This window comes from Mustela nivalis (genome assembly GCF_964662115.1).
Source record: "Mustela nivalis genome assembly, chromosome: 18".
NCBI lineage: Eukaryota > Metazoa > Chordata > Mammalia > Carnivora > Mustelidae > Mustela > Mustela nivalis.
The window spans coordinates 54,271,033-54,298,172 of NC_139037.1; the positions used below are offsets into that span (position 1 = coordinate 54,271,033).

Here is a 27,140-nt window from a genome sequence, read left to right on the forward strand (position 1 = left end):
GTCATGAGCACTTTTGTCAACATCACCAGTTCAACATGGCTGCCTCAACATGGTGTTCGGTTCATCGTGTGTGGCTTCCTGGGCCACCATGAGACCTAGTGCCCACCATTCCATCATGGCTACCTCACTAGAATGGTCTTCCCCATCTGGGCTTTGTTTCTTCTTTAACTCATTGTACTTGCCACTGCAGCCTGCCTGTCTCCTTCCCTTTTATAGTTAGTCCCAGAGGGTTTCCTCTATAAGGTCTTGGTTCACCTGAGACTTGTAATTGCCCTGGCAACATGGTAGTATCACTAAAGTAATCATTCCAAGATGGCAGCCTCAACGTGGTCTGTTTCATCAGGGCTGTCTTATCATGGTTACCATTCCAACCTCCTGTCCCCATCACCCACCCCCAGGTGACTAACCCCCTACAGGAAGAAGGCAGTGGAGCTAGAGATTCAAGAAGGACAGACACACACAGGTTGTAGACAAGACTGTTATCTTAGTGGTAACTCTGGAAAGGGAAACAGTGTTCAGGGAAGTCCAGGTTAGGACCCAGCAGCCAATTACTTTGGCAGGTGGAAGGCAGTCTCACTGTGGCACTGCAGGGGAAATGAGAAAAGAGTGGGTAAGGTGGGGCGGGCTTCCCAAGTCCCTGTGCCCCACCCCCAGGCTCCTTTGCCCCTGGATTTACAGGGCCAGCAGGGGGAGCATGTGGGTCCTTCACATCTCAGTGGGGCAATGAAACCCCTGTCCTGGTGCAGACAATACCTATGGCTTTGAACCCCAGACTGGGATGTTCTGATCAGGGATTTCTAAGCTGCCAGTGACAAGCTGTCACTGGAATCTCAAAGTAGGGATATTTCCGAGCTGATTCAATAATTAATAAAGGGGACAGCAAAACATTACAAATTGGCTCAGCCTGGAAGAGCAGTGTTCTTAATGACAGCCAGTAAGGCCACGGCAATGGTCTCGCTTGTTAAGAGTCTATGGTCACATCTGTCTTCTGGGCAGTCATCAGGGTCAGGGGGAGTCACAACTGGGGAGGGACCCTGGAAGCCCATATTTTTATCAGTCACATCTGAGGGACTTGGGTAGTGGCTACTCCAGTGAGCCTGGACTGGCAGATGTTTGATGAGCTGGAGCCCACGGCAGAGGAGGTGAGGAAAAGCATTCCAGGTAGAGGGAATGGCATGTGCAAAGTCCTAGGGACAAGAGAAACCACAACTAGTTTGTCCAACTGCCAACAGCTTGGTATGGCTGAAACAGTGTTGAGGGAAACGGGGTACGTGAGGCCAGAGAGGGGCACCTGGGAGAAGGCACAGGACCATGGACACCAGGCTGAGAGGTTTCAGAGCTGCTGGGGAACCTGGGGAGGGCCACAGGCAGGGGTGGGGCAAGCCAGCCCCAGATAGAGAATTCCCTGGGGCCCTGTGGAGGATGGGCTGGAGGGAAAGTTGGGAGGCAGGGAGGCCAGGCAAGAATTCCAGAGGAAGAAGTGATCAGGGCTGGGGCTGGTGGGGGGAGGTAGAGAGGAGGGGAGAGGACGGACAGAGCTTGGGGAGAAGAGGCATTTTTCTGGGCACCTGCACCTCTCCCCACATAGGCCAGGCCCAGCAGAGCCTTGGTGATCACCTGCCAGCTCTTCTCCATCTCATTCACCTCTTATCTGTCCTTCAACTCCCCTCGAAAACTTCCTCAGATGACTGCCACCACCGGATCAGGTGCTCCCCAGCCCCACTCCTACAGTGCCCCGTGCACACGTCACCCTGCATCATTCTTGGAGGGGTCTGAATCCGGCTTCCCTGTTACACACTTAGGGGCACCGGGATGATGGCTCTGCCCTCCATATGGCTCAGCCCAGGGCCTCCAGTTCCCTATGTGGGAGTGGGGGTGAAGGGGTGAGGGGCAGCCAGGCAGGGCGCTCACCTCGGACTTCCAGCTTGCACTCAGCCAGCGCCTCCCCCAGCTCGTTGACAGCCCTACAAGAATAGGTCCCCGCGTCAAAGGGAGACGGGCGGCGGATGTTGAGTGTCAGGATTCCCTGGTAGTTGGTTATCAGGAATTTGGGGTCTTCACGGATTTCCATTTGGTTCTTCATCCAGACCACCTTCGGCTGTTGAATGGAGTGGGAGAAGAGGCCAGCTTAGGGAAGGTCCGCGGGTGATGGCAAAGTGGGCTTTGGAAGGCAGATCTGGAGGCAATTCTTGGCTGTCCTGCCACCTATTTTGATTGATGACCCTGAACTAGTCATTTCTCCTCTCTGACTTTCAGTATCCTCTTTGTGAGAGGAAGACCTCACTCTCTGTTGTGGCCCACAGAACCCTATGCAATTTGGCCCCATTACTCTTCTGTCCTCACCCCATCCTGTCGCTCCCTCCCTCTGCTCCATCCACACAGGCTGCCTCGTTTTTCCTCAAACAGACCCAACAGGTTCCCACCCCAGGACCTTGGCGCACTGGCTGTTCCCTCTTCCAGTACTGCTCTTCCCTCCTCTCTCCCCCTAATCAGCACTGGCTTATCTTTCAGGTCTCTGCTACATGTCCGCTCAGGTGCCTAGGCTGTGGCAGGAATGCCCACTGTCCATTCGCAACTACCCTCAGGGCTCTGACATGCATCCCACCCTTCGTACTGTCATAGTCATGTGCATGACTTCAGATTCATGTCAGTCTCCCCCAACATCCAGGAACTTCCCATCCAGCTCACCAGCACACACAGCCTCTGAAAACATGTGCTGAGCGTATGAACAGACTGCATGTGTGAGTGACGTAAGAGCGCAGAGAGAATAAATGAGCTGAGGAAACGAATGGCTTGGTAGGCGAGTAAATGAACAGAATGAATGAAGGAGTTACAGTTAGTGAACAAAGTGCGTGGACGTCGATGGAGGAGGAGAACTAATGAATCCACAGGGGGCCTACGGGGGCTGAAGCCGAAAACTTGGAGTTGGGCCAGAGGCCAGCAAACTTCATCTGTAAAGGCCAGGTAGTCATTATTTCAGGCTCTGAAGTGTACACAGCCACATCCCAATAACATTTGATTTAGAGATCCTGGTGACAAGCAGAAAAAAGAGCCCTCTTTTGCCAGTCCCTGGTCCAGGTGAGTCACTGGAACTCAAGGTTGCAAGTGTCCACATTCCCAACAGCAGTCAGGAAATGACAGGACAGAAGCTGCCTGGGAGCCCTGGTGGTCCAGACCTCCCCCCAGCTCCTGCCAAAGTTTTCTATTTCTGAGGGAAGCTGGGGTGTAATTATGAGACTTGGGCTCTGCTTGAAGGGGGGAGAGGCAGGAAGTGAGTTAAAAGTAAATCCTGGGCGCCTGGGTGGCTCAGTGGGTTAAGCCGCTGCCTTTGGCTCAGGTCATGATCTCAGGGTCCTGGGATTGAGTCCCGCATCAGGCTCTCTGCTCAGCAGGGAGCCTGCTTCCTCCTCTCTCTCTCTGCCTGCCTCTCTGCCTACTTGTAATCTCTCTCTGTCAAATAAATCTTTAAAAAAAAAAAAAGTGAGTAAATCCCATGAACAGAGGAGAAGTCAGGGGGAAGGAGGTAGTATGGCTGGATCTGGGTGAAGATGTCCCTCTAGGATCACACACACACATCCACGCACACACACACGGCACCTTTGGGTGGCCTCTGACCGCGCAGTTGAGGGCAGCAGCGTAACCAGCCACAACCACCCGGTCTGGTAGAGGCGTCAGGAACTTGGGAGGTGTTCGGAAGTCATGTTCCTTGTACTCAAGCGGCTTGTAGGTGATACCTGGGGAAAGGGAGATGCACCCGTCAGGTGCCCATCTGGACTGGCCCCTGACTGCCTCTCTCCTGTCACCGGGTGCCATCAGCTTTGAGTCTGGGGGCGGGGAAAGGAGTCAAGGTAGAATCCCAGCCAAGAGAGGAGACTGGACTCCGTGAAGTGAGGTGGCAGGACCTGTCTTCAGGATCCGGGCCGTGTTCTTGGAGACACCGGGGGAGTCGCTGAGCCCACAGATGTTCTCACTGAAAACGCGGAAATAGTACTCGTTGCCCACAATGAGGTCAGGCACCGTACAGGAGGTGTGCCGGCTGTGTTCGTAGACGGTGAACCACTCCTGGGGCAGTGGGGGACAGACAGGGAGGGGCCGGGAGAATCAGACATAGGAACACGGACACAAGAAGGCCCAGGGCGTGAGCAAAGCAAACCAAAGCGTGCATCCCGCTAAGACAGCTTGCGGCTCCCAGGAGTCACAATAGCCCAAGAGGTGGGAACAGCCCACGTGCCTGTCAGCTGCTGAACGGAAAGGCAAAACGTGGTAGGTCCAAACCGGGCACTCTCACTCAGCCATGGAAAGGACTGAAACCCCAATCCACTCAGGAAAACTTTCTGAGTGAAGGAAGCTGCATATCGCAAGTTCCTATTTATATGAAAAGTCCAGAGAAGGCAAATCCATACAAATAGGAAGCAGATTAGTGGCCGCCTGCGCCTGGCAGGGAGGGGGGAATGCTTAGTGGGTGTGATGTGTCCTTTTGGGGAGACGAAATGTCTTGGAACTAGTTGTGTTGGTGACAAAATAGTGGGAACAGACTAAAAGCTTCAAAATTGTTAATGCTTAATTTTATGTAAATTTTACCTTAGTTAAAAAAAAAAAAAAGAAAAGAAAAGAAAACCCACCTTGTGACCAAAAGGCTTCCCTCCCAGCCCCAGCCTGTGTTCCCACTCTCTCCAAGGCGGGTTTCCCTTTCCCAGCAGTGACCTGGAGACGATGGCATCTGCTCTGCGGATATCGCCCACCCCACCCCACCCTGGCCCTTCAGGTCTCTCACCATGGTTTTCTTGTCGGCTTTCTGGACAAAATAGCCCATGATCTCACTGTTCCCATTATCTTTGGGGGGCTGCCACTCCACCAGCGCGTTAGTACCCCACACCTCCTTCACCATCACGTTCTCTGCTGGTCCTGCCTTTTCTGGAATGGTGGGGGTGGGGTGGTTGTCAGCCACCAACCCCTTACCTCCTCCCTGCATCTCTCTCCACCTAAGCCCCCTCACCTGGTCCTGGGATTCTGATCAGGCTTAGGACTTTCCCCACTCCTGCTTCCTTGCCCTTTGGCCCCATCCCAGCCTCACGTCCGTGTTTCCATCCCAATCTCTTCACGTCCCATCTCCTGGGTCACAATGCCTCCCCACTGCCCCAGCTGCCCGCGCACCCACGACCCGGATACGGATGGTGGCTGTGTCCTTCATGTTCTCGATCTGCACGGTCAACTCGTACTCCCCTGAGTCCGAGCGTGCTGCCTGGCGCACGAAGAACACGGTATCGAAGTCGCTGGTGCGCACATGCACGCGGTTGGGGTCCAGGGGTGCCCCGCCCTTCGTCCACACCACCTGGGGCCGGGGCTTTCCCTGGGTGGGGGCGGAAGGAAGGGAAGCCAAGAGGTCAGCCCCGGTCTTGCCCTGGGCCCCGCCCTGGGCCCTGCTCTGGGCCCCACCCTTGGGCCCTGACCCCTAAGCCCGACTCCAGCTCGGCACACCTGGAAGGGGATGACGAGGTTGATGTGTTCCCCCACTTTGAGGATGTAAGTCTGGCGGAGATGGCGCGGGAGCCGGATCTTGGGATGCTCTGAGGGCACAGACACAGAAACGGGGGGCTCAGTGCTGGGCTGGGGGACACTCGAGGGAGGGACAGAGAGACTGTGGCAATGACGTTCTTGGGGGAGGCCCTAATGATGACATGGCAAGGGCAGGCCAGATGACAGCAACTTGGTCTTTGGAAGAGTGGGCTCAGAGTCACTTACGCACAATCTCCCGGATGGTGACGGGCTGGAACAGGGAGGCAGGCTCGCTCCGCCCCGCAATGTTGACTGCCACTACCCGAAACAAGATTTTTGCTCCCGTGGGGAGATTCTTGACGGTGAAGCCACAGCGCTCTATGGGCTCCGTGTTAGCTGGGACCCAGTCCTCGGCTACAAAAGAGAAGCCATGCTGGGAACCTTCTAGAAGCCCCTTAGCTGGTTGTCCCTTCCCATTCCTTGGGCTGACTTGACTGCAATGAACAGCAGCAGCTGATATTTGTTAAGCACTTATTATGACCAGGTTGGAAGGGTGGCATACGTGTTAGTTAGCTCACTGATCTCTGCCTCTGTACTATGTTATCCCCACTTTAGAGATGGGGAAATCAAGGTTCAGAGGAGTAGAGAATGAGGGGCTGGTTAGAGACAGCTTCTCGGATTTCCTGCCCCCTTGCTTTCTAGCTTAGGTTTATTGCCATAGGTTGGTGAACAAATGTGGGTCAGACCAACCACCACCAGGGCGAACTCTAACGAGACTAGGTCCTGAAACATCACAGTGGCCTGGCGCAGATGGGAGAGGGATAGGCAAGAGCAAGAATGGGGTAAAGAGTGCTGGAAAGAGAAAGAGGGAAGAAGCTGATGAGAGTCCAACCATCCATCATTTACATGCATTAGCAGATGCAGTTATCACTGTACCCTGTCAAGAAGGCAACTGTCTTCGCCCATTTTCAGATGAAGGAAAGTGTAGGGCAGGATGGGAACCCATGTCTGTCTGACTTTAAGGCCTGGGATATGGTGTTGAGATGATCATGCCTGTCTTCCCAGTGAGATGACTGTGTTGCAGGTACCCCCACAGCCGTGGCACCGAGCCTGGCATGGAGTCGAGCACTCAGTACGTGTTTGTTCAGTGGAGAATGGAGAGTTGGATATGTGGAAAGATGGGTGGATGGGTGGATGGATACATAGCAAGATGGAGAGACAGTAGACAGATGTCATGACCAGTAGACAGTGGTCATATAGGGAAATGGATGAATGGAAAGAAGGAAAGGAGGGTGGAAGGGAGGGAGGGAAGAGGGAAGAAAAATGGTGGTGAAGAGATAAATATATGGATGAAAAACGTTACAAAATGGATGGATAGTTTGTTGATACAAAAGATTTTCAGATAAATAGACATGGTGGGATGGATGACCAATGGTGGGCAAATGGATGGAAGAATGCAGGAAGAAGGGAAGGAAGGAAGACAGGAAGGAAGGAAGGACGGATGGACAAATGGAGGGAGGGAGGAGAGAAAGAAGGAATATACGTAGTCGATAATTACAGGGATGATGGATAGATGGATGGAAAAGTATTACTGTATGGAAGATGGGTACAGGGAAAGGAGGAAGGAGGATGGGAGAAAGGGAGGGAGGGAGAGAGGACAAGCTGGTCAATGGGGACCTGGCTTGAGCCATCCCATTTGGGGATTCAAGCAAGTAAAGACACAGGGCTAGGCCAGCCCACCCCACCAAAGAGCTCTCCTTGCACTGCCCTCTTTGCAGTCCCCTGGATTGGACCCCCAGCAGGGCTCTGTGTGAGACACCGCGCTCCCACCCCTAGTCCTGATGGGGCCACTCACAGTCCTCCAGGCAGTACTCCACCAGGTACCCATCGATGCCGCCTGCCCCGATCCTATCTGGAGGCCTCCACTTGAGAGTGGTGGTCGTGTCTGTCACGTCTTCCACTGTCAGGTGCAAGGGTTCACTCGTGGGTGCTGTAAGAATCCAGGGAAAAGGAAGGTAGAAGCAAATGAGGGGTCGGTGGTCACAGGGAGGGGCAGGAATCAGAGTTGGAGTCACTGATCAGGAAAGGGAGCAGTAGTTCCATGAGACAGGACATGTCATCATGAGTCATTAAAACCACAACGTATATCAAGGGATGGTGAGGTCTCCAGGAGGAGGGAGAAGTGTTGGTCTGGTAGGTCAGAGGTCTATGAGGGATCTGGACAAAGGCACAGAGTCTAGGATCATAGAGATTGGTGACTAATGTACTTGATCAGTAAGAGGTTGGGAGGTTGGTTAGGGCTGGAGGTTCAAAGGCCAGGTGTAGGGTCAGAGATCAGCAACAGGTAGGACAGGGGTTGGCGATGGACAGGGGTTTGGGGAGGGTGCAGAGGAGCATTACCAATAGGCATGAAGGGCTTGGTGTTCATGCTGGGCTGGGAAACACCAATGGCATTAACCGCAAAGACCCGCATCTCATAGAGGACGCCCTCGATCATCTTGGTGGACTCATAGGTCGTCTCCGTAAAGACCTCAAAGTTCAGCTTCATCCAGCGCTGAGAGCCCTTCTTCTTCCGCTCCAGGAGGTAACCTGGATGCCCCCGCCCAACAGAGAGGAGTGATGCCCATGGGGAGACTATGGGGTCGCAGGTCAGTTGTAGCAGTGAGGGGCACATCAAAAGGTCACATGACCCTAGAGATGTCTGAGGACATGAATCTTGGGTTGGTTTCGGGGTCACAGAGCAGTCAGTAGTCACCAGTCATGGGGCTGAGGCTCAGGAACAGTCACGAGTCATGAATCAGGAGTCAGGGATCATAGAAAACCCTATGCTATAAGTGAAGATCCCCAGGTTGCTGGAAGCAAAGAATGTGAGGGAAGACTAAAGGAATTGCAAGACATCCAAGATGGAAAACCGATCTCAGAGGGAGATCACCAAGGATGATAAGAACTCTCAAAGGCTAATAAATAAAATCTTAAAAAAAAAAAAGAATTCTCAAAGGCCAAGCAATCGTTGGGGTGGTGGGGCAGGGAGAGTAAGAGAGGTCAGAGGTCATGGGGACTCTGGCATACGGGCACTCACCAGTGACTGGCTGCCCCCCATCATACTTGGGTGGCTCCCAGACAAGAATGGCCCAATCCTCTCCAACAGAGGTGACCCGCACAGCCTCCGGGGGGTCTGGGACATCTGTGGGAGATAGGATGATCAGCAGGTCCCTCGGGGCCTCAGGGAGCCACCCTGGCTCACTCCCTCAGCTCCCTCTGCTCACCCACAACTCGCACGAAGATGGAGGCCACATCCTCGCCCATAGGGTTGGTGACCTTGATGGTGTAGCGGCCCTCATCCGCTCTATCGGCACTCTCGATCACGAAGCTGCTGACGTCTGTCAGATTCTCGACGCGGATCCTGCCTTCGGTGGCTGAGAACACCTGGACACAGCCACGGGGTGACCTTGTTCCATCTCTCCCCAAGCCCAGACCCACCTCTGCCCTGACTCAGAGTCCTCCAGCAGCTCCTCATCGCCACACATTACACTTGGCCTTGGACCCAGAGCAAGAGGACCTGTTGCATTTACACCCAGCCTCACCATTCTTCCCTGCTGCCCTCCTCATCCTCCAAACACCACCCTGAATTAAAATCCCAAAGATGTGGCATGCGATCCCCTCAGCCACTCCTCTATTTGCTCGCTCTTATTCATCCTTTAGGACTCGCCTAGAAGTCGCCTCTTCTGGGAAGCCATCTTGGAAGCCCCCAGCTGAAAGTGATGGCCCTACCCCCTGAAGTCTCAGAGTTTCCAGTACCCCCCCTTTATCTCAGCCTGGTCACCCTAGACTGTGACTGCTTGGGCATGTGTCCGCCTCCCTCCACTTCCCTCCTCGTGGAGATGGTATCCCCAGTGCTATGCAGAGATAGTATCCCCAGAGCCCCGCAGAGAGGAAGACTCAGGGATTGTGTTTGTTGACTGAAGGAACGAATGAAGGTTGAATCAAGTCTATCGATTTTACAGACTAGGACTCTGAAGCCTAGACGATGGAAGAAAACTTGAACTGTCCAGTGCCTGGAACATACAAAATAAAAATATTTGTTGGAAGGATGGGACCTTGGACTGACTGGTGGATAAATGGACAAATGGATTAATTACTGGATGAAAAGATGGCCAGATGAATTAAATAATTGATAAGTTTATGAATGGAAAGATGGGTGGATGGTTGAGTTGATGGATAGCTGGATTTGTTGGCTGACTGATTAATGGATGGATGGAGGGAAGGATGGATGGAGGGATCGATGGAGGGAGGGATGGATGGAGGGAGCACCCACCATGTGGCAGGCCAGTACCATGTGATAGACAAATACAATCTCCAGTCTTTAATCCTCTGAAGAAGGACCATCATTCTCATTTTACAGACAATGAAACTGAAGCTCAGAGAGGGAAGCCACTTGTCCCAGGTTGCCCAGCAGAGCTGAGAGGGAGAAGAAGTCAGGGCAGGGGGTGGGGGGAGCCCCACTATACCTCATCTCCCTTCAGCCAGGTGGCAACAGGACGAGGCTCCCCAGTGATGGACACATCGAGCCTCAGCTTGTTTCCAGCCACAACCACAATTGAATTCTCTGAGGTCTTCCCTGAGCAGTCCAGGTGGATCTTTGGTGGCTCTAGTGGCAAAAAAGAGATATTGGGGGGTGCCTGAGTGGCTCAGTGGATTAAAGCCTCTGCCTTCAGCTCAGGTCGTGATCCCAGGGTCCTTGGATTGAGCCCCACATAGGGCTCTCTGCTCAGTGGCAAGCCTGCTTCCCCCCTCTCACTCTGCCTGCCTCTCTGCCTACTTGTAATCTCTGTCTGTCCAATAAATAAATAAAATCTTTAAAAAAAAAAAAAAGAGAGGGCGCCTGGGTGGTTCAGTGGGTTAAGCTGCTGCCTTTGGCTCAGGTCATGATCTCAGGGTCCTGGGATCAAGTCCCACATCGGGCTCTCTGCTCAGCAGGGAGCCTGCTTCCCTCTCTCTCTCTGCCTGCCTCTCCATCTACTTGTGATTTCTCTCTGTCAAATAAATAAATAAAATCTTTAAAAAAAAAAAAAAGAGAGAGAGATTGGGGAACTTGGGAGTGGGCAGCTAGGTCATCCTAATCCCCCCAAGGCAAGCTGGGTTCCCCAAGAGCTGGGCTCCAATAGGCATAGACATCCTGGAGTCCTGCCCCCAGCCCCTCTTCCATCAGACCCAGGGGTCAGGACCCTCAGCTCCAGGAGTTAGAAACCCTAACCCCTCCTCCCTCAGCCCCAGGAGTCCAGACCCTCAGCTTAGCATAGCAGCCCTTAGTTCTTACCTTGCTTGGGTACGTACTCCACCTTGATTTCTGGAGGACAAAGAAGATGGCTCTGTTAGCTCTAAATCCAGTAGGCCCCTAATCCCACCCTCCCACCCCAGAGGCTGAGGGGAAGGTCTGGCATCACCCAGTGACCCGGGGGTCTGGGCATAGGTCCAGGCCCATGACTGCTCCTCTCCCCAGGTGGACACTCGTCAGAATATATAGTGCTCTCTCCCTCCATGTTTTTGTCTGACTCCTCCCACAAGATCAGATGCCGCCTGCTGTCACCCCTAATAACACTAGGTAAACCTAATCATGAAGGAGGGATCTAGGCTCTGGGGTCTGGGAAGGTGGGTGCTTTGGCCCCTGGGGAACACAGAGGGGTACCCTCACCCAGGAAGTTGAGCTTGGCTGAGAGGGACAGGGCATAGCCGTCGGGCACGAATGTGTAGTCTCCCTCATCTTCAGGGCGGACATCATCGATCACCAGCTTGTGGAACCTAAGGTATTGTGGGGACAAGGCAGGAATCAGGTGGGTCACCCCACAGATCACCATGGAGAAACACCTTTTTTTTTAAGTTTAGTCATTTAAGTAATCTCTACACCCAATGTGGGGCTCGAAGTCATAATGCAGAGATCGAGAATTGCACATCTTTCCAAAAGAGCCAGCCAGCCTCCCAGAGAAATACCCTCTCAATATACTCTAAGTCCCCTTGCCCACCATTTTTTGTTTTTTAATTTGAGAGAGAGCAAGCACGAGCAAGGCTAGGGGCAAGGCAGAGGGAGAGGCAGGCTCCCCACTGAGTTCAGAGTCCAAGGTGGGGCTCGATCCCAGGACCCAGAGATCAGGACCTGAGCCAAAGGTAAAGGCGGACGCTTCACCAACTGAACCCGCCAGGCACCATTCCCCCAAGCCCACCATTTTTATTCTGAGTTTCAAAATGCTATCATCTGAGTTCAAATCTCAGCTTTGCCACTTATTAGCTGTATGACCTTGGGCAAGTTAGCTAAAACCCCTGTGCGTTCAGTTTCTTCATCTATAAATGAGGAATCATGATAGCAGTCTACAGCAGGGTTGTTGTAAAGAAGTAAAACTCTCGGGGTGCCTGGGTGGCTCAGTGGGTTAAAGCCTCTGCCTTTGGCTCGGGTCATGATCCCACGGTCCTGGGATGGAGCCCCACATCAGGCTCTCTGCTCAGCAGGGAGCCTGCTTCCTCCTCTCTCTCTCTGCCTGCCTCTCTGCCTACATGTGATCTCTATCTGTCAAATAAATAAATAAAATCTTAAAAAAAAAAAAAGAAGTAAAACTCTCCCAGCACGTAATAAATGCCCCATAAGTGTTACAATTCATTCTCAGAGTTACCGACACTCCTGGCCGGCAGGGTTCCTGACACAGAACCCGGAGAAAGCCTGCGTTCTGCCAAGAGCTGCGGTCAGGAAATGTGTTTCACCACTCTATGGGGGCACATGTGCTTGGGCGTGCTGTTGTGGCCTCACGGTGGCTCTCCACATCCCACAGGTCACCAGGTGCTTCTCCTGGATGTCCCTGTGCCACCTGTTGAATTCCAGGCCCTTTGTTTCCCCAGCTAGATGTCTCCCCCACTTTGTAGGAGACTGTTGGCAGACGTGGCCACAGGTTCTCCCCTCCCTGTATCTGTGCCCCTTGTGGTAAGACCCTGCAGTAAGACTGTTCCCCTTAAACCACTAAGTAGAGGGATGGTTGTTCTGCAGCAATAGCCAACTGATACACACGCCACTCCCATGCACCCCTCCCCTTCCACCACTTCCGGAGTCTACTCCGCACCTCCCCACGTGGGAGATGGTGATCCTCTTGCTCGGCCGCACCTCGACCCCATTCTTGTACCACTTGCCTGTCACCTTCTCATCAGACACCTCACACTTAAACACGGCCTGCTCCGAGGCCTTCACTGTCAGATCTGCGATGTCCTGCAGGACCTCCAGCTGTTTCTCTGGGCATGGAGAGAAGGATACGAGGCCATGAGAACTCCAGGCGGTGCACAGATATTCACAAGCGCTGTTCCAGGCACTGGCGATATAGCTGTGAACAGCCCAGAAACATCCACTGGCCTGGTGGAGCTCATATTCTAATGTGGAAGCGGTCAGTGAACAGGGAGACACAGAAACGTACAAAAAGGGCACCTGGGTGGCTCAGTAGATTAAGCATCTGCCTTTGCCTCAGGTCATGCATGATCCCAGGGTCTTGGAATCGAGTCCTGCAACAGGCTCCTTGCTCACTGCAGAACCTGCTTCTCCCTCTGCCTGCCACTCCCCCTGCTTATGCATTCTCTCTCTCTCTCTCTCTCTGAGAAATAAATAAATAAAATCTTATAAAGAAAGAAAGAAATATATAACAAAAGGGAGTGATGAAGCCTGAAGGAGGGTAGGGAAGAGTCTGTGCGAGAATGCGGAAGAGTCCCCCAGGTAACAGGAACAGCATGTGCAAAAGCCCTGTGGAGCAGTGCAGGCTCAGTGTGGGAAACAGCAAGGAGATGAGCGCGCAGTGAGCGAGGCAGACATGGTAGGAGATGAGCTGGGTAGGGGCAGACGGGGCCAGATCACAGACCTTGGGGGCCCCAGAGAGGACTCCCAGCCAGGCAGAAGCCACTAGAGAATGTTGTAAAGATGGCTGGGATCTGATGTGCATTTTTTTTTTTTTACAAAACAATGCATTTATATGCCTTAAAAATAAAGACAGTAGGGGCCCTGGGTGGCTCAGTCGGTTAGGCATCTGTCTTCAGTTCAGGACATGGTCCCGGTGTCCAGGGCTCGGGCACCAAGTTGGACCCTGTGCTCAACAGGGAATCTGCTTCTCCCTTTCCCCATCCCCCTGCCTGTACTGTCTCTCTCTCAAATAAATAATTAAATCTTAAAAAAAAAAAAAGGGGAAAAAAATAAAATAAAGGAAATGGATTTAGATGTAAAGGGGTTATCTCCTACTTACCCACCTCCAATCCTCCCTTCTCCAAACAGGCACTACCCGTTTAGTCAACCACTATGAAAGCAAATAGGTATATATGTTTTCTCTCCTCCCTCCCTTCCTTTCCTTCCTTCCTCCCCTCCCCTCCTTGCAAATTGTAACATATTTGCTCTTTTACCTGATAACAGGGTATATTGGAAATCCTTCCATATCAGTGCATGTCACACTGTCCATTTTTAAGGGCTTCTTATTGACATACCATAATTGATTAGGCTCATAAATACCTTAGTTTGGGGTTGGTTAATTTTTTTATATTTAAGGAATTACAGACTCACAAGCATTTGCAAATGTAATGCATGGAGTCCTACATGGCTTTCAGTCAGCTTCTCCTGGCGGAGAGGGTGACGTCATACATAACAGGAAAGTGACCTGGGCCCTAGACGGCCGTGTGCTCAGTTTCCACCATCTGACTTACATTTTACAAGGATCACTCTCTGGCTGGTATGTATGTGAATGGAGGAGGGGGCGACCATGAAAACAGGGCACCCACTGACCAGTGCTGTCGTTCAGGCATGAGGGGTGGAGGCCTGGGACAAGTGAGGGCAACAGAGGAGGGGAAGAGCGGTCAGACCCCGGATATCTTCTGAGGGGGAAGCTGCCAGGAGTCGCTGGGGAACTGAATGCCGGGGGAGGCCAAGAGAGGAGTCAGGGACAACTGCAAGATTCGGGGCCTGAGCAATGTTTGTTTGTTTGTTTAACATTTTATTTATTAGGGGTGCCTAGGTGGCTCAGTGGGTTAAAGCCTCTGCCTTTGGCTCAAGTCATGATCCCAGGATCCTGGGATCAAGCCCCACATCAGGCTCTCTGCTCAACAGGGAGACAGCTTCCCTCTCTCTCTGACTGCCTCTCTGCCTACTTGTTATCTCTGTCTGTCAAATGAAAATCTTAAAAAAAAAGATTTTATTTATTAATTTATTTGAGAGAGAGGGGCAGAGGGGGAGAAGCAGAGAGAAAGGGACAAGCAGACTCCATGCCAAGCACAGAGCCTGACATGGGGCTCGATCCCAGGACCCCGAGATCATGACCTGAGCTAAAACCAAGAGCTGGACCCTTAACCGACTACGCCACTCAGGCACCCCTGAGCAATTTTTTTTCTTTCTTTATTTATTTAAGTAAACACTCTACCCTGAACGTGGGGCTCGAACGCATGACTCCAAGATCAAAAGTCACACGTTCTTCTGGCTGAGCCATCTAGGCACCCCAGGGCCTGAGCAATTTTGAGCTGTGAGGAGATGCTTGACACATTGCAGCAACCCCTCTCCACCTGGAGGGCCCGTACCTTCCACGATGAGCTCGGCCTCACACTGGCCTCCATTGGTCATGACCTGGTAGCGACCCCCATCCTCCAGGGTCACATCTGAGTAGATAAGAATGTGATGCTTCCCATCCTTCTTGAAGCGGTATCGAGCCTTGTAGGAATCCTCCCGTGTCAGTTCCACCCCATCTTTCATCCTAGGCAAAGGGGAATGTGAAGAAGAGAAGTGAGGGACCCACACAGCCCTGGGTCTGGATATCACAGGGGGAAGGCCAGAGAGACAGTCCTGAGCGGAGGTCAGGATCAGAAGGGCAGTCCCAGGAGGGAGGAGAGAGTCAGGTTGACAGAAGCATCTTGAATAGTTGGGTCACAGGTGGGATAATGGGTCACAGGAAGTCACAGTCCACAGGGAGATGCCACAAGGTCCCGGTTGGAATGAAAGGTTACTGGGAGATGTCAGGGCATGGAGGGAGTCCTGGGGTCCCAGAGAGACATCAAATATTGTGGCCTCTCTAAACGGCACTTCCCTGCCTGAGAAACTCCTCCCTTCCCATTTCTTTTCTACCTCCTTATCATTAAAATCTCAGCTCCATTGTCACCTCCTCCAGGAAGCCTTCCCTGACCTCATGAGTCCCTTCTGCCTATTAAAAAGTGATTATAGGGGCACCTGGGTGGCTCAGTGGGTTAAGCCGCTGCCTTCGGCTCAGGTCATGATCTCAGGGTCCTGGAATCGAGTCCCGCATCGGGCTCTCTGCTCAGCAGGGAGCCTGCTTCCCCCTCTCTCTCTCTGCCTGCCTCTCCGACTACTTGTGATTTCTCTCTCTCAAATAAATAAATAAAATCTTTAAAAAAAAATAAAATAAAATAAAAAGTGATTATAGCTTCAGTTAGTGCTCTTCTGAAACGTTTGTCAAAATAGAACTTTTATATTTATTCGTGTGATGTCTTGACTAACACGTCTCTCTCTCCTACACATATACCCCAGAGGTTTATCAGATTATTAACTCTAAAAGGGTGGGTGACATATTGGTATATTTTCTCACCATTATATCTCCGGTACATTGAAGAGTGCCATCATATAATAGGTGCTCAATAAATATTTGTTGGATGGGTGAATAGATGTGGGATGGATGAATGGATGAGGAGAAGGGTGGGTGAGTGAGTGGGTGAGGGGATGGATAGGTGGATGGATGGATGGGTGGATGGAGAGATGAACCAATGGGATAGATGAGTGGATGGACGGATAAAGGATGGGCTGATGAATGGATACGTGAGTGGATGGACCAAAGGATGGATGATTGGTTGAATGGATGAGTAAATGAATCTGAAATAGCAAGGATCAGGAAAGGAACTGGAAGAAGATAAGATGGGTAGAGGTCAGAAGTTCCAGAAAGAGATCATGGGTACAGGTCAGGATTTATGGAGAAAGGCTGAGCTGAGGTCTCCTGATGACTGTTGGGTAAAGTTTCAGAATCTCTAAGAGGCTCACAAAGATCAGAGCTGAGGCAAAGAAGCTGTGGGCACCTGTATGGAGCTCAGGGATCAAGAGTCACTTACCACATGACCTGGGCACCATCTTCTGATACCTCCACTGACATTTCCACCCGGTCACCCACAAACACCTGCTGGTCCTCGAGGGGTTTGACAATCAGGACTGGAGGTTCTGTAAGACACAGAGGGACAGGAGGTCAGTAGTTTCAGGACCTCCTACCCCCACCTCAGAGCTCCACTCCCTAAGCTCAGGCCCAAATCTCAGCCTCACCTTTGACAAAGAGCTCGGTGAAACACTTCTCATCTTTGACAGCGACCTCATAAGCAGCATCGTCCGCCAGTGTACACTTGTTGATGGTGAGAATTCGCTTCTTACCAACATTCTCAAACACGTACCTGGTGCAAAAATCTTGTCTTAGCCTAGAGCCTGGAGGAGATCCCGGGCCTGGAGTAGATCTACCCACCAGTTCTCAGGGCAAGTCACTCCCTCTCAGGGCCAGATTGTGCAGGAGCAGAAAGATGGTCTAATTTCTAGTATTTAAATACCCATAGTGGAAATCTTAACTGCCCCCTCACCGCCCATATCCATCCTCCCCTTCCATTTAGCAATAGCACACAGCTACTGACCTGAGAACTACATTTCCCAGCTTCCTTCGCAGCTACAATGGTAGGCCCCTGAACTTGGGCCAACAGAATGTAAGTGGATTCCAGCTGCATAACTGCTACTTCATCTCCACCTTTGTGTTGCTTGCTCTGGACTTCTCTCCTTCCCCCTTCCTGTCACCCATGACCCAGCTTCAATCAAGGGGACGAAGACAATGTCACAAGAAATGGCATAGCCCAAAATGTGGAACCTGGGTCCCCAAACAATCTCTAAGGAAAAAGCCAACCCACCAGCCTCAATCAGCTAGGAATACATTTCTCTCTCACTTCAAGTAATGTAACCTAGGGACTTTGTTACAGCAACTTAACCTGGACCTTAACTAACTTAACTTTTTATCTTATCCAACATGCTCCTGATGAGAAACTGAGAAGACAAAGCCAGGGCACCTGGCTGGCTCAGTCAGGAGAACATGCTGACACTTGATCTTGGAAATCCTGAGTTAGAACCCCACGTTGTGTGTAGAGACGACTTAAATAAATTAATAACTTTAAAACACACACACACACACACAGCCAAGAAAAAAATAATAAAACTAGAACCCATCCAAGAGATAACTGTTGCAAACATTTCCGTCTGTCTTTCCAATCTTTTTATCTATATGTATGTAGATTAACATTGTGTGAAGCAGAAATGGGAACCATGCTTCTTTCCGTTTGCAAACTTTGACCAGCTTCCCATATTCGTATACATTTTAGGATCTCATTCTTAGTGACCGCATAGAACTTTGGCAAGGAATCATACATTTTGGTTGTTTTCCATTTTTTGCTACAATAGCAAATGCCTTAGGGAACATCTTTGCAGCGAAATATGCACAACCATGATAATTCTCTTAGGATAAATCCCTCAAATTGCACAATCTAAAAGATTTTTAACACACTGCCCATTCAGAGATTTAGCAAGTACCATTCCTGCCAGCAGCATTTGTGTACCCATTTCTCTATGTTGTCTCCAGCACTGGGTTTTATCATTTTGGAAAGTCTTTGCCTGTTTGGAGAGCAGAAAGACTATTACTTATTTGCATTATTATTGTTGCTGTTGCTATTATTTTCAAGGTTGAATGTGCTCTCCGTAGCACATTGGCCATTGGTTTCTTCTCAACCAAATTCTTGTTTTCATTACCTTGAACAATTTTTTTTAAAAGCTTATTTATTTATTTATAAAAATTTTATTTATTTATTTGATAGAGAGAGCACGCACATGAGCAGGAGAAGAGGCAGAGGGAGAGGTAGAAGCAGACTTCCCACTGAGCAAGGAACCCAATGCAGGACTTGATCCTGGGATGACCTGAACTGAAGAGAGATGCTTAACCGACTGAGCCATCCAGGCGCCCCTAAAGATTTTTTTAAGAGTAATCTCTAGGGGCTCCTAGTAATCTCTATGGCTCAGTCATTAAGCATCTGCCTTCAACTCAGGTCATGATCTCAGGTCCTGGAATCCGGTCCCACATCGGGCTCCCTCTGCTTACCAGGAAGCCTGCTTCTCCCTCTCCCACTCCCCCTGCCTGTGTTCCTCTCTGGCTGTCTCTCTCTCTCTCTCTCTCTCTCTCTCTGTCAAAAAAATAAATAAATAAAATCTTAAAAAACAATAACAAAACCCTTAAATTTAAAAAAAAAAAAAAAAGAGTAATCTCTACACCCAATATGGCGCTTGAACTCATGATCCTGACATCAAGGGTCACATGCTTCACCTACTGAGCCAGCCAGGTGTCCCTCCTTTGTCAATTTTTTAAATTGAGGTATTTACATTTTTCATATGAATGAGGGAGAGCTCTTTCTGGGTTAAGAGTGGTCAGATTTATATCTGAGCCCTCTCTGGGACTCAGATCTCCCCCCACCCCTCCTGAGGGACTGTCCCTCAACACATACTTGCTACTTGGTTTGATCTCTTGGCCATTCTTGTACCACTTAAGAGGAAGGTCTGGGTCACTGATTTCCACCACCAACTTGATCTTGTTGCCCCTGTCCACTTGGTAGGCTGGATCCAGCTTCTTTGTGAAGGCTGGAGATTGAAGGATGCAGGGTACATGGAGCTGAGAGGTTCTCACTGCCCTGGTCACCCCCAGAGCTGCCACATCTCCCTCCCCAGACCATGGGCTCTCCAAGGTCAATGTCAGGAAGCCTCCCATGAACTCGGAGGAGCCTGACCACAGGCTATTACTCCTTAGATTGGGACCTTCAAGAGATAGGTCCAGGGTTCAAACCATGCAATACCCATGATGCTGGGATCCCTACCCCCCAGCATGTCCAAACATCCAATACCCATGATGCTGGGAGGGCCCACTTTCCCTCTGAGCAGTGCTGACCTGAACTCTTCTTGACCTCGACCTTGGCCTTCTTGAGCCGCTTCAGCATGCCCCGAAGGTCAGTAATGCCATACTGGAAGGCAATCCTCTCGTACTCACTCTTCTTTGCCCCTTTCAGGAGCTCCCAAATTTCAGGGGGGATGCCTAGGTCATCATCATCTTTCTTCTTTTTCTTCTCCTCCTCAACCACCTCCCTGAGGGCAGGGAGAGTGGGCAGGGGCCGCAGGGGGTGGAGGGGCAGTTAGGATTAAGAGGTGAGGTGCTCCCTCTGCCTTTGCCCTCCCTCTGCCTTCACCCACTTGCTGTGCCACTCTCTCCCTCTGGGCCTGATGCCCCTTTCCTTTCCACCTGGATGCCTCAGCCTCCTCCTTGACCTCCTGGCCTCCATTCTGCCTCTTCCCCTCCAGCCTGCTTGCCACATGGCCCCAGGAGGGTATTCCTTACTTCCACATCAGATGACATCCTTTCCTTGTTCAGAATTCTTCCATGGGTCCCCCACTGCCATCAGGAGGAAGCCTCAGCAGCTCAGCCTGACAGTCATGACGCCACCCACCATGCCATCAGCACCCCCACAACCACCCAAGCATGTTCCTTGCCTTTCCTGAATGCTCAGGCCCCCCTCCTGCCTCCCAGCCTTTGCACAAAATGTTTCCCCACCCAGATGACCCCTCCCTACTTTCCCTTCCTGATGCACTCCTCTCCAGACCTAGTGCCAAAGCCCCCTCCTCTGTGAGGCATTGCTAGTCTTCCCAGGCAATGAGTTGCCTTCCCTCTGGGTTCTCACAAGGTCTCTGTGGGACCCTCTCTCTGGTCACACTAAACAATCTTGGCCTCTATCTACGTCTGTTGGACCAGACCCATATCCCCAAAACAATCTGTGACTCAGTGTCAGGGACCAAATAAAACTTCTCTCTGTCCCCTGATCTCAGCCCAGGGCCTGGGAGACAGGAGGCTTCAGAAAATATTTGCTGAGTGAGAAAGTGAGTAGATCTCTGGAAAGAAGGAAGGAAGGGAAGGGAACAAAAAGAGGAGAGATGAGTGGGGAACAGGAGGACATATGAATATCTGCAATGATGTACAAAGCTTTGGGTGGAGAAATAATACAGGCATGGGTCAAGTCATTGATGGATGGCTGGGGTGATGGATGTGTTGGTCCATGGATGGGTGATAGGTGGTGGATGGGTGGCATGAAGACAGATGAATAGGCATATGGAAGATAGCTGGGCGAGTGGATGGACTGATGGGTTGGTGGCAAATGGTTGGGTCGGCAATTGGGTGGATGTGTTGAGGGGAGATGGCCAGGCAGGTGGTTATCTGGGTAAAGACAAGGAGATGAATCTGTCATTCGATGGGGTTGATGTGGATTTGGGTATGGGGATAGATGAATGAATAGAAGAATGGATGGGTGGACCAGTAGTTAATGAATAACCAAGGGAACAGAAAAGCATCATATTGAACACTATAAAATTGCCAATAGCCCATCATTTTTACCTAAAGAAGAGCAATTTTGTATACATCATGCACAGAGAGCTATCTGGGTAGATGGGTGTGTCACTGAAGATGTGAAGCGTTGATCGAAGAATGCATGGCCAAGTGGGTGGGTGGGATGACGGATTCAGTTGGGAGAGAAATGTAGATGCAGATAGATACCCAGGTGGGAAGGAAGATGGATGAGAGACAGATGGGTGGTGGAAAGTGGACTGGTGGTGCCTCCATAGTTAGGGAATGGGATTAAGGGGTGGGTAGGTGAAGGATGAATGGATGGGCTACTGACGGGGTGGTTGAGTGTAATGGTAGATGAGTGGATAGACAGGTGGGAGATGGCGGGTAGATGAATGGATGTGTGGGTGGATGAATGGGCAAATGCACAGGTAGGTGAGTGGTTGTATTAGTCAATGGATACATAGGTAGCTGGTTGGACAGACGGGTGATTGGTGAGTGGATGGGTGGACCTGCCTCACCCAGAATGGCAGATGGGTATTTGACTGGGTGCTCAGAGGGATGTACATGTGAATTAGAGCCTGAGTGAACAGGAAAATGGCTGTGAGGATGACGGGTTGAAGGGTAGGTAGGTAGGGGAACTGGCCAGCAGATGGCTGAGTGGGTGTGGTTGTAGGTATAACTGTGAATGGTGAGTACGGGGATAGGTGGAGGGACAGATGGCCGGATGGGTGGAAAATGGGTAGATGCAGGTCACAGAGCGGAAAACAGGGCATCCAGGGCTGGCAGTGGAACCTCCTCCTCTATGAATCCCCATCTCCCCTCTCTAGGCCAAGTAGGGTAGGCTTACCTCTTCTTCAACAGGCCGCTGAAATCCAGCTCACCCGCATCTTCTGACTTCCCTTCACCCCTGTGGCCATTGAGAGGGTGTGTGAACCCCATGGAGGTCCTGTGCCCTCAGGCCTGCCCTGAGTCCCCACTCTTCCCTTCTCCCACAGCTCCCCTCCCGGGGAAGACACTCCATAATCTTTGGCACCAGTAGACACCAACCCCCCACACCTCTTCCCAGGCTCCAGGATCACTTACGAACGCTTGAAGCTTTCTAGACCCTGCCCAGAGGCGTCCTGACGGGGTACTGGGGAGAGGAGATCGGGGGACAGAAGGTGAGCTGGAAGCAAGGCCTGATCTAAGACCAAGAGTGCCCCTGCAGGCCTGCACAACCTCCCCCCAGGTCCCCTGTCATGGGCCAGCACATCCTGCAACTTGAGCGTGGATTCCTGTTTCCCTTGCTGCCGTACTGCCCCACGAGCAGCCTCTCCCACCACACACCAGGGCCAGCACACTCTTCTCCCCAAGCCTGGGCAGGCGCCTTCCCTGTGTCCCCCATATTTAAGCCCCACGCATCCTGGGCTGTAGACCCCAGAGCTGGTACACCCTCAAGGGTCCATACATATGCCCCCAAATCTATAATAACCTCCCACTAAGCTTGCACACCCTCACCCTAAACCTGGACACGTTCATTTCCCAAGCCCTCATGGCTACCTTCTCTAGCCTGTCCACTGAGACCCTGGGATCCACTTAGCTCACCTTCTCAGCCTTCGCTGGGCACCCAAAACCCTGCACCCTCTCCACCCCAAGTCCACACCTCCTCGTGGTCTAAGCCCATAAAGTATCTCCCCAGTTTTGAATGCCCCGACCCCTGCATTTTCTCCCTCCTCCCCAAATCTTACCCCCACATCTGGACACTCTCTACACCAGGCTGACACACCCATCCTAGCCCCACCCCCCACAACCCTTTGCTCCCTCACCCCCGCCACCCCCACCAGCGCACCCTCTACATCAATGTTGAAGGCACAGCTATCACAGAAGTCCTTGGCTTTGACCTCAAGGCGGTAATTCCCACGGTCCTCCACAACCACTTTCCCAATGTGTAGCTCCACGGTGTACACCTGGGGGGCAGGGAGCCAGGGATGTGCGTGAGTGTGACTGCTCCCCAGCCCCACCCCACACCCCCCCGGGAGCCCACCTCACGTCTCCCTCTCTGGGTCCTCACCCTGGCCCCACTGGAAGGGCCTGCTGTCTCTTCGCATGCCTGGACAAACTTGACCCTGGGGGCCCACATCTCTGACCCCAGAGACCTTTCTGGGAATGCACGGACTGACCAAGTGTGCCCTGCCCTAACCCAAACATTGTCCCCACCTGTCCCCCACAATCTCCACCAAGCAGCCCCACACAACCTCTATCCCTGGAGGTCCTGTTTTCCATCCTACAGGGGCTCCAGGCTTCAAGCAACAGGCCTTCTGAGAATCGGGGGCTGCCCAACCTCCATCCTTAGCCCATACACCCTCAGTGTCCCCACGGGGTCCTCACATTGCTGGCAGACTCATGGGACTCCTTGAAAGAGAATCGGGCCCCGCTCTTGCTGCCCAGCTCCAGCCACTTCCCCTTGAACCACTTGATGGTTGGTTTCCCTGGGAGCTCCTTCCCGTTCACCTTGGCCTCGATCACCACATCTTTTCCTGGGGGGTTGGGGTGGGGGATGGGAGGGAGCAGCCAGACAGGAACTGTGAGACTCTACAGAGAGGACTGGGAGCTTCTCCTTCCTTGGACAGAGGAGTCCAAGTCCCCAGCCCCCTCCTCCCTCACACCCAGGAGCCCTGGACCCCAGTCCCCTCCTCCCTCAGACTTGGGAGTCCAGACCACCAGCCCCCTCCTCCTTCAACCCGGGAATCATGTCTCCAGCCCCCTCCTCCCTCATCCCCCCTCACCATTCTCCACTGACACTGAGTCTGGCTTCTTCAGGAAAATGCCAGTGGGCTCCTCAGCAGTCGGAGACTGGTCCTCAGGTGGAGCTTCTGCTTAGGAGACAGGATTGGGGGGATCTGAGGCAGGCTAGGGAAGGGGCAGCAGGCCACTTAATGAGTGGGGCTTAGAGCCTGTGAGGGACCCTCTGCTCAGATGCCAAAGCATGGAACAAAGTGGCTTCTCCTGACTTTGGAAAGACCATGTATCACGCAGGTGGCTGCATGACTTTGGCCAGTCTCCTCCACTCCTTTGGACCTCAGTTTCCCCATTTGTGAACTGGAGGGAGGTGGACTGGATCATTTGAACATGGCTTTGGGGTAGGAGAGGTGTGGAAATAGACCGCGGCATCCAGAACTAGGCAGGACTCCGTGATGAATCAGCCAGCTTCTAGGGGCATGGGGACCAGTCTGAGGGGCAGGGCTCTAACCTGGGGGCACTGGGGAGCCATGGAGGGTTGTGGGCAACTGTGGGAAGGATGGATTAGCTCTGGAGGTAGGACTAAAGGAGAGAGAGCAAGGTGCTGCAGAGGTACAAAGGGAGCCTGGAGGATGAAAAGCCAGGTTCTGCAGATCCCACAGGAACATTGTCTCACCTTTGGGGGGCTCTGCAGGAGCCTCCTCAGTGGGGGCTTCCTTGGGAGCTGGTTTGGCAGCCTCTTTGCCTTTGGGGGCCTTTTTGGCTACTGCGAGGTAAAAGATGTTCACAGATGCTCAGTGCCCTCCTCTTCCAAAACTCAGGACTCTAGCACCATCCCCCACTGCCCCTTCAGGTGTCTGAGCGATCAGGTTTCCCCTTGCTCCAGACAAGCCGCGCCCCATCCACTCAGGCCACCAGGCCCTGACCTTTTGGGTCCTGGGGGTATAATTAGCTCTTTCCCGGGGCTGGAAACTGGACACCGTGTGCTGACCATGGCATCTTCCACCTGCCCTGCCTGCTGGCTTCTGGCCCACCCATGACCCAGCTGCAGTGAGGGGCTAGACCCCCACTCCACAGCCTGGTGCCAATGGTCTGGACACCCCAGGAGGAGGGTCCCTCCCAGGGACTTGAATCTCTTGTGTTCACTTCTTCATAGAGAGAAAGCCACACCCCACATTAAAAATGTCCACAGTCCCATACAGAGAAGAGCATCAAATGGCAGAGAAAGGCTCACATAAGGGGCCCCTATATGGAGAAGGCTCCCTAATTCCTTTGTGAGGAAGCCCACATTCCTATTGAAAGGAGGTCCCCTCATCCTATTTATACAGACAAGAGCTCTCCTCACCAGACATAAACCCCTAACCTCTATACACACAAGGACCCCACTCCCCTACAGAGAAGGGACTCAGTCCTCACTCAGAGAAGCACCCTGATGCCTATGGAGAGAACTCCATCCCCAAATGTAGAGGACTCCATACACTCCATACACAGGACTCAAAGTCAGATAATCTTTATCTGCACCCAGAAATGCCCCCCAAATCCCTACAGAGAAAGGAACACCCTCACTGCACAGGGAAGGAGACCCACCAACCTAACACAGATATGGGGCCCCCCATCCCACAGAAGGAAGGGAAGCCCTCATCACCCAGAGAACACATCCCATTCTCCGAAACCTACAGAGGAGCCCTTAGCCCCCATTCAGAAAAGGGGACCGCATCTCCACCCAGGGAGAGCAGTCCAGTAAGTCACCTGGTTTCGCCTCAGGCATGTCAGCAGACCTGGCTCCTGGGCTCCTCAGACCGCAGCTTGTCCCTCAGAGCCCTGGGGCGAACAGGTGGGCCCCCAGTGGGAGCCCTTTAAGAAGTCCAGAGACTCCCAGGAGGCTGTGGGAGGCATCAGCCTGGTCTCCCCGCCCTCCTTGCTGCCCCACATTCAGCGGGGCGTGTTCTGAAGAGTGAGAAATAACATCTGGACCGCAAGAGATGGCTAAATGCCAAGTCCCTGGGGAAGAGAGGCCTGGGGTTCAGACATCCGGGTCCCAGGAAGAGTGGGCCGGAGGCTAGGGCTCCCACGTCTGAAGGAGGAGGGTCTGGGGCTCGCATTCTTGGGTCCAGGATGAGGGCCTGGACTCCTGACTCCTGGGAGGTGGGAGATGAAGGGGCTGGGGTCTAAAATGGGTGAGGGCTTCGAGCCAGAACTCTGCCGTGGGGGCCAAAGGGGAAGACCGTCTAGAAAGCCATTCTTAGTATCTGCAAGTCAGGAGTTTTTGGGAAACCGGAGATGCGAGGGAGGGTCGGGTTTCCCAGCGTAGGCAAGACGGCTGCGGGGGTGGGGAGGCGATCTCTGTGCCCGCAGGAAGGGCACGGAGGCTCGAGGACTCTCGAGTCCCGCCCGCCCCTGAGCACATCTGAAAGCCTGCGGCCGCGACCACCTGAGACCCGGGATTGGCCGCGTGCACCTCCTGGGACCCAGCCGGCCGGCTCCACTCGACGGTTCCCGGAGCGGACGCGGCGGGCACTGGACGCGGGGGAGGGGGACGAGTGCCCCCCAGCGGGGCGGGTGGGGAGACCGGGAAGGCCCTGGAGAGCTGCCCGGACGTTGGCGCCCTTCCCGGCAGGGGGACCTGCGGCTTTCAGAATGGGTGGGGGGAAGGTGGTGGCAGGACGCCGGATGGGGGGAGGTGAAGGAGGCCAGAAGCGGGGGGTGGGGGGAGTGAAGAGAAGGGTGTCTGAGAGGCAGTGGGTGTTATGGGGAGGAAGGCGAGGTGAGTGTAAGAGGGAGTAGGGAGTGGGGGTTTGGGGTTAGGGCGGAGGATGGGAGAGGAAGTAACTCCGGCGGAGGGAGCAGGTTTGAGTGAATACAAGTCCCTCCCGATTTTCTTCCTCTCGGCCTCCCCCTTCCCGGCTCTTCCAAAACCCCCTGCGAGCCGGAAACTGCCCCGCCTCCGTGGAGGGCCAAGCCAACCCGGCGCCAGCCCCTGTATGATGTTACGGGTTGCTAGGCAGACCGCCACACCGCTCCTGCGCGCCCAGCTGGGTGGTGTAGTGGCTGGAGCCAGAGCGCAACGCGACGCCCGGAGCCTCCCGCCCTATCTGCCTGTCCGAGTGCTGTATCCAGACGTACAGAGAAGGGCAGAAATTCAGAAGGGGGGCAGACACCTTGACGGAAAGGGGAGCAGGGAGACAGTGGCTGTCTCAACCCGGAAGAAGAGGCGACTCCTGATCTCAGGGTTGTGAGTTGGAGCTCCAGGTTGGTATAGAGATTGGTTAAAAATAAAAAATCTTTATAAAAAAGAGGGACAGACAAAAATTGAACGGAACCAGCAGTGTCTGCATCTAAAGCCCTTTACCGCGGCCTTCAATGCGGCTCTGAACGCCTTTTCCATCCCTTCTCGTGGTCCGCCCTGCCTCCGCCTGTGTCTCTGCCAGTCAGCAGGCCTGGGCCGACAGAGAGCCATCCCTAACAAAGGTCCTA

At 52.7% G+C, this 27,140-nt stretch overlaps 1 protein-coding gene across 3 annotated transcripts; it reads right to left on the reverse strand.

Annotated features, from left to right (window-relative positions):
• Positions 1-464: 464 nt before the first annotated feature.
• MYBPC2 (myosin binding protein C2) lies at positions 465-27,057 on the reverse strand. Of its 3 annotated transcripts, none has more exons than XM_082710159.1 (28): positions 25,416-27,057; positions 24,343-24,432; positions 23,714-23,800; positions 23,316-23,464; positions 22,777-22,894; positions 22,032-22,080; positions 21,796-21,855; positions 19,506-19,699; positions 19,069-19,201; positions 16,811-16,935; positions 16,606-16,711; positions 15,073-15,245; positions 12,600-12,765; positions 11,189-11,295; positions 10,814-10,843; positions 10,005-10,144; positions 8,763-8,922; positions 8,576-8,680; positions 7,897-8,085; positions 7,352-7,486; positions 5,743-5,910; positions 5,479-5,567; positions 5,155-5,350; positions 4,775-4,914; positions 3,903-4,062; positions 3,598-3,734; positions 1,912-2,098; positions 465-584 (listed from the first exon to the last, which is right to left on the reverse strand). In XM_082710159.1, exons 1-28 carry the CDS (start codon positions 25,432-25,434, stop codon positions 574-576), a joined length of 3,423 nt encoding a protein of 1,140 aa, XP_082566285.1. In that variant the 5' UTR covers positions 25,435-27,057; the 3' UTR covers positions 465-573. The 3 variants fall into 3 exon arrangements, 2 of the variants coding, with proteins under 2 accessions (XP_082566285.1, XP_082566284.1); XM_082710158.1 differs by lacking the exon at positions 465-584 and adding an exon at positions 983-1,187; XR_014305421.1 differs by lacking the exons at positions 465-584; positions 3,903-4,062 and having other exon boundaries at positions 1,982-2,098.
• Between the last annotated feature and the right edge of the window lie 83 nt (positions 27,058-27,140).

Coding starts and splice junctions, on each gene's coding strand:
- MYBPC2 (XM_082710158.1), bottom strand. Junction 22,895..23,315: donor CCCATGAGTCTGCCAGCAAT/GTGAGGACCCCG, acceptor CCTGCCCCCCAG/GTGTACACCGTGGAGCTACA. Junction 16,712..16,810: donor CACCGAGCTCTTTGTCAAAG/GTGAGGCTGAGA, acceptor TGTGTCTTACAG/AACCTCCAGTCCTGATTGTC.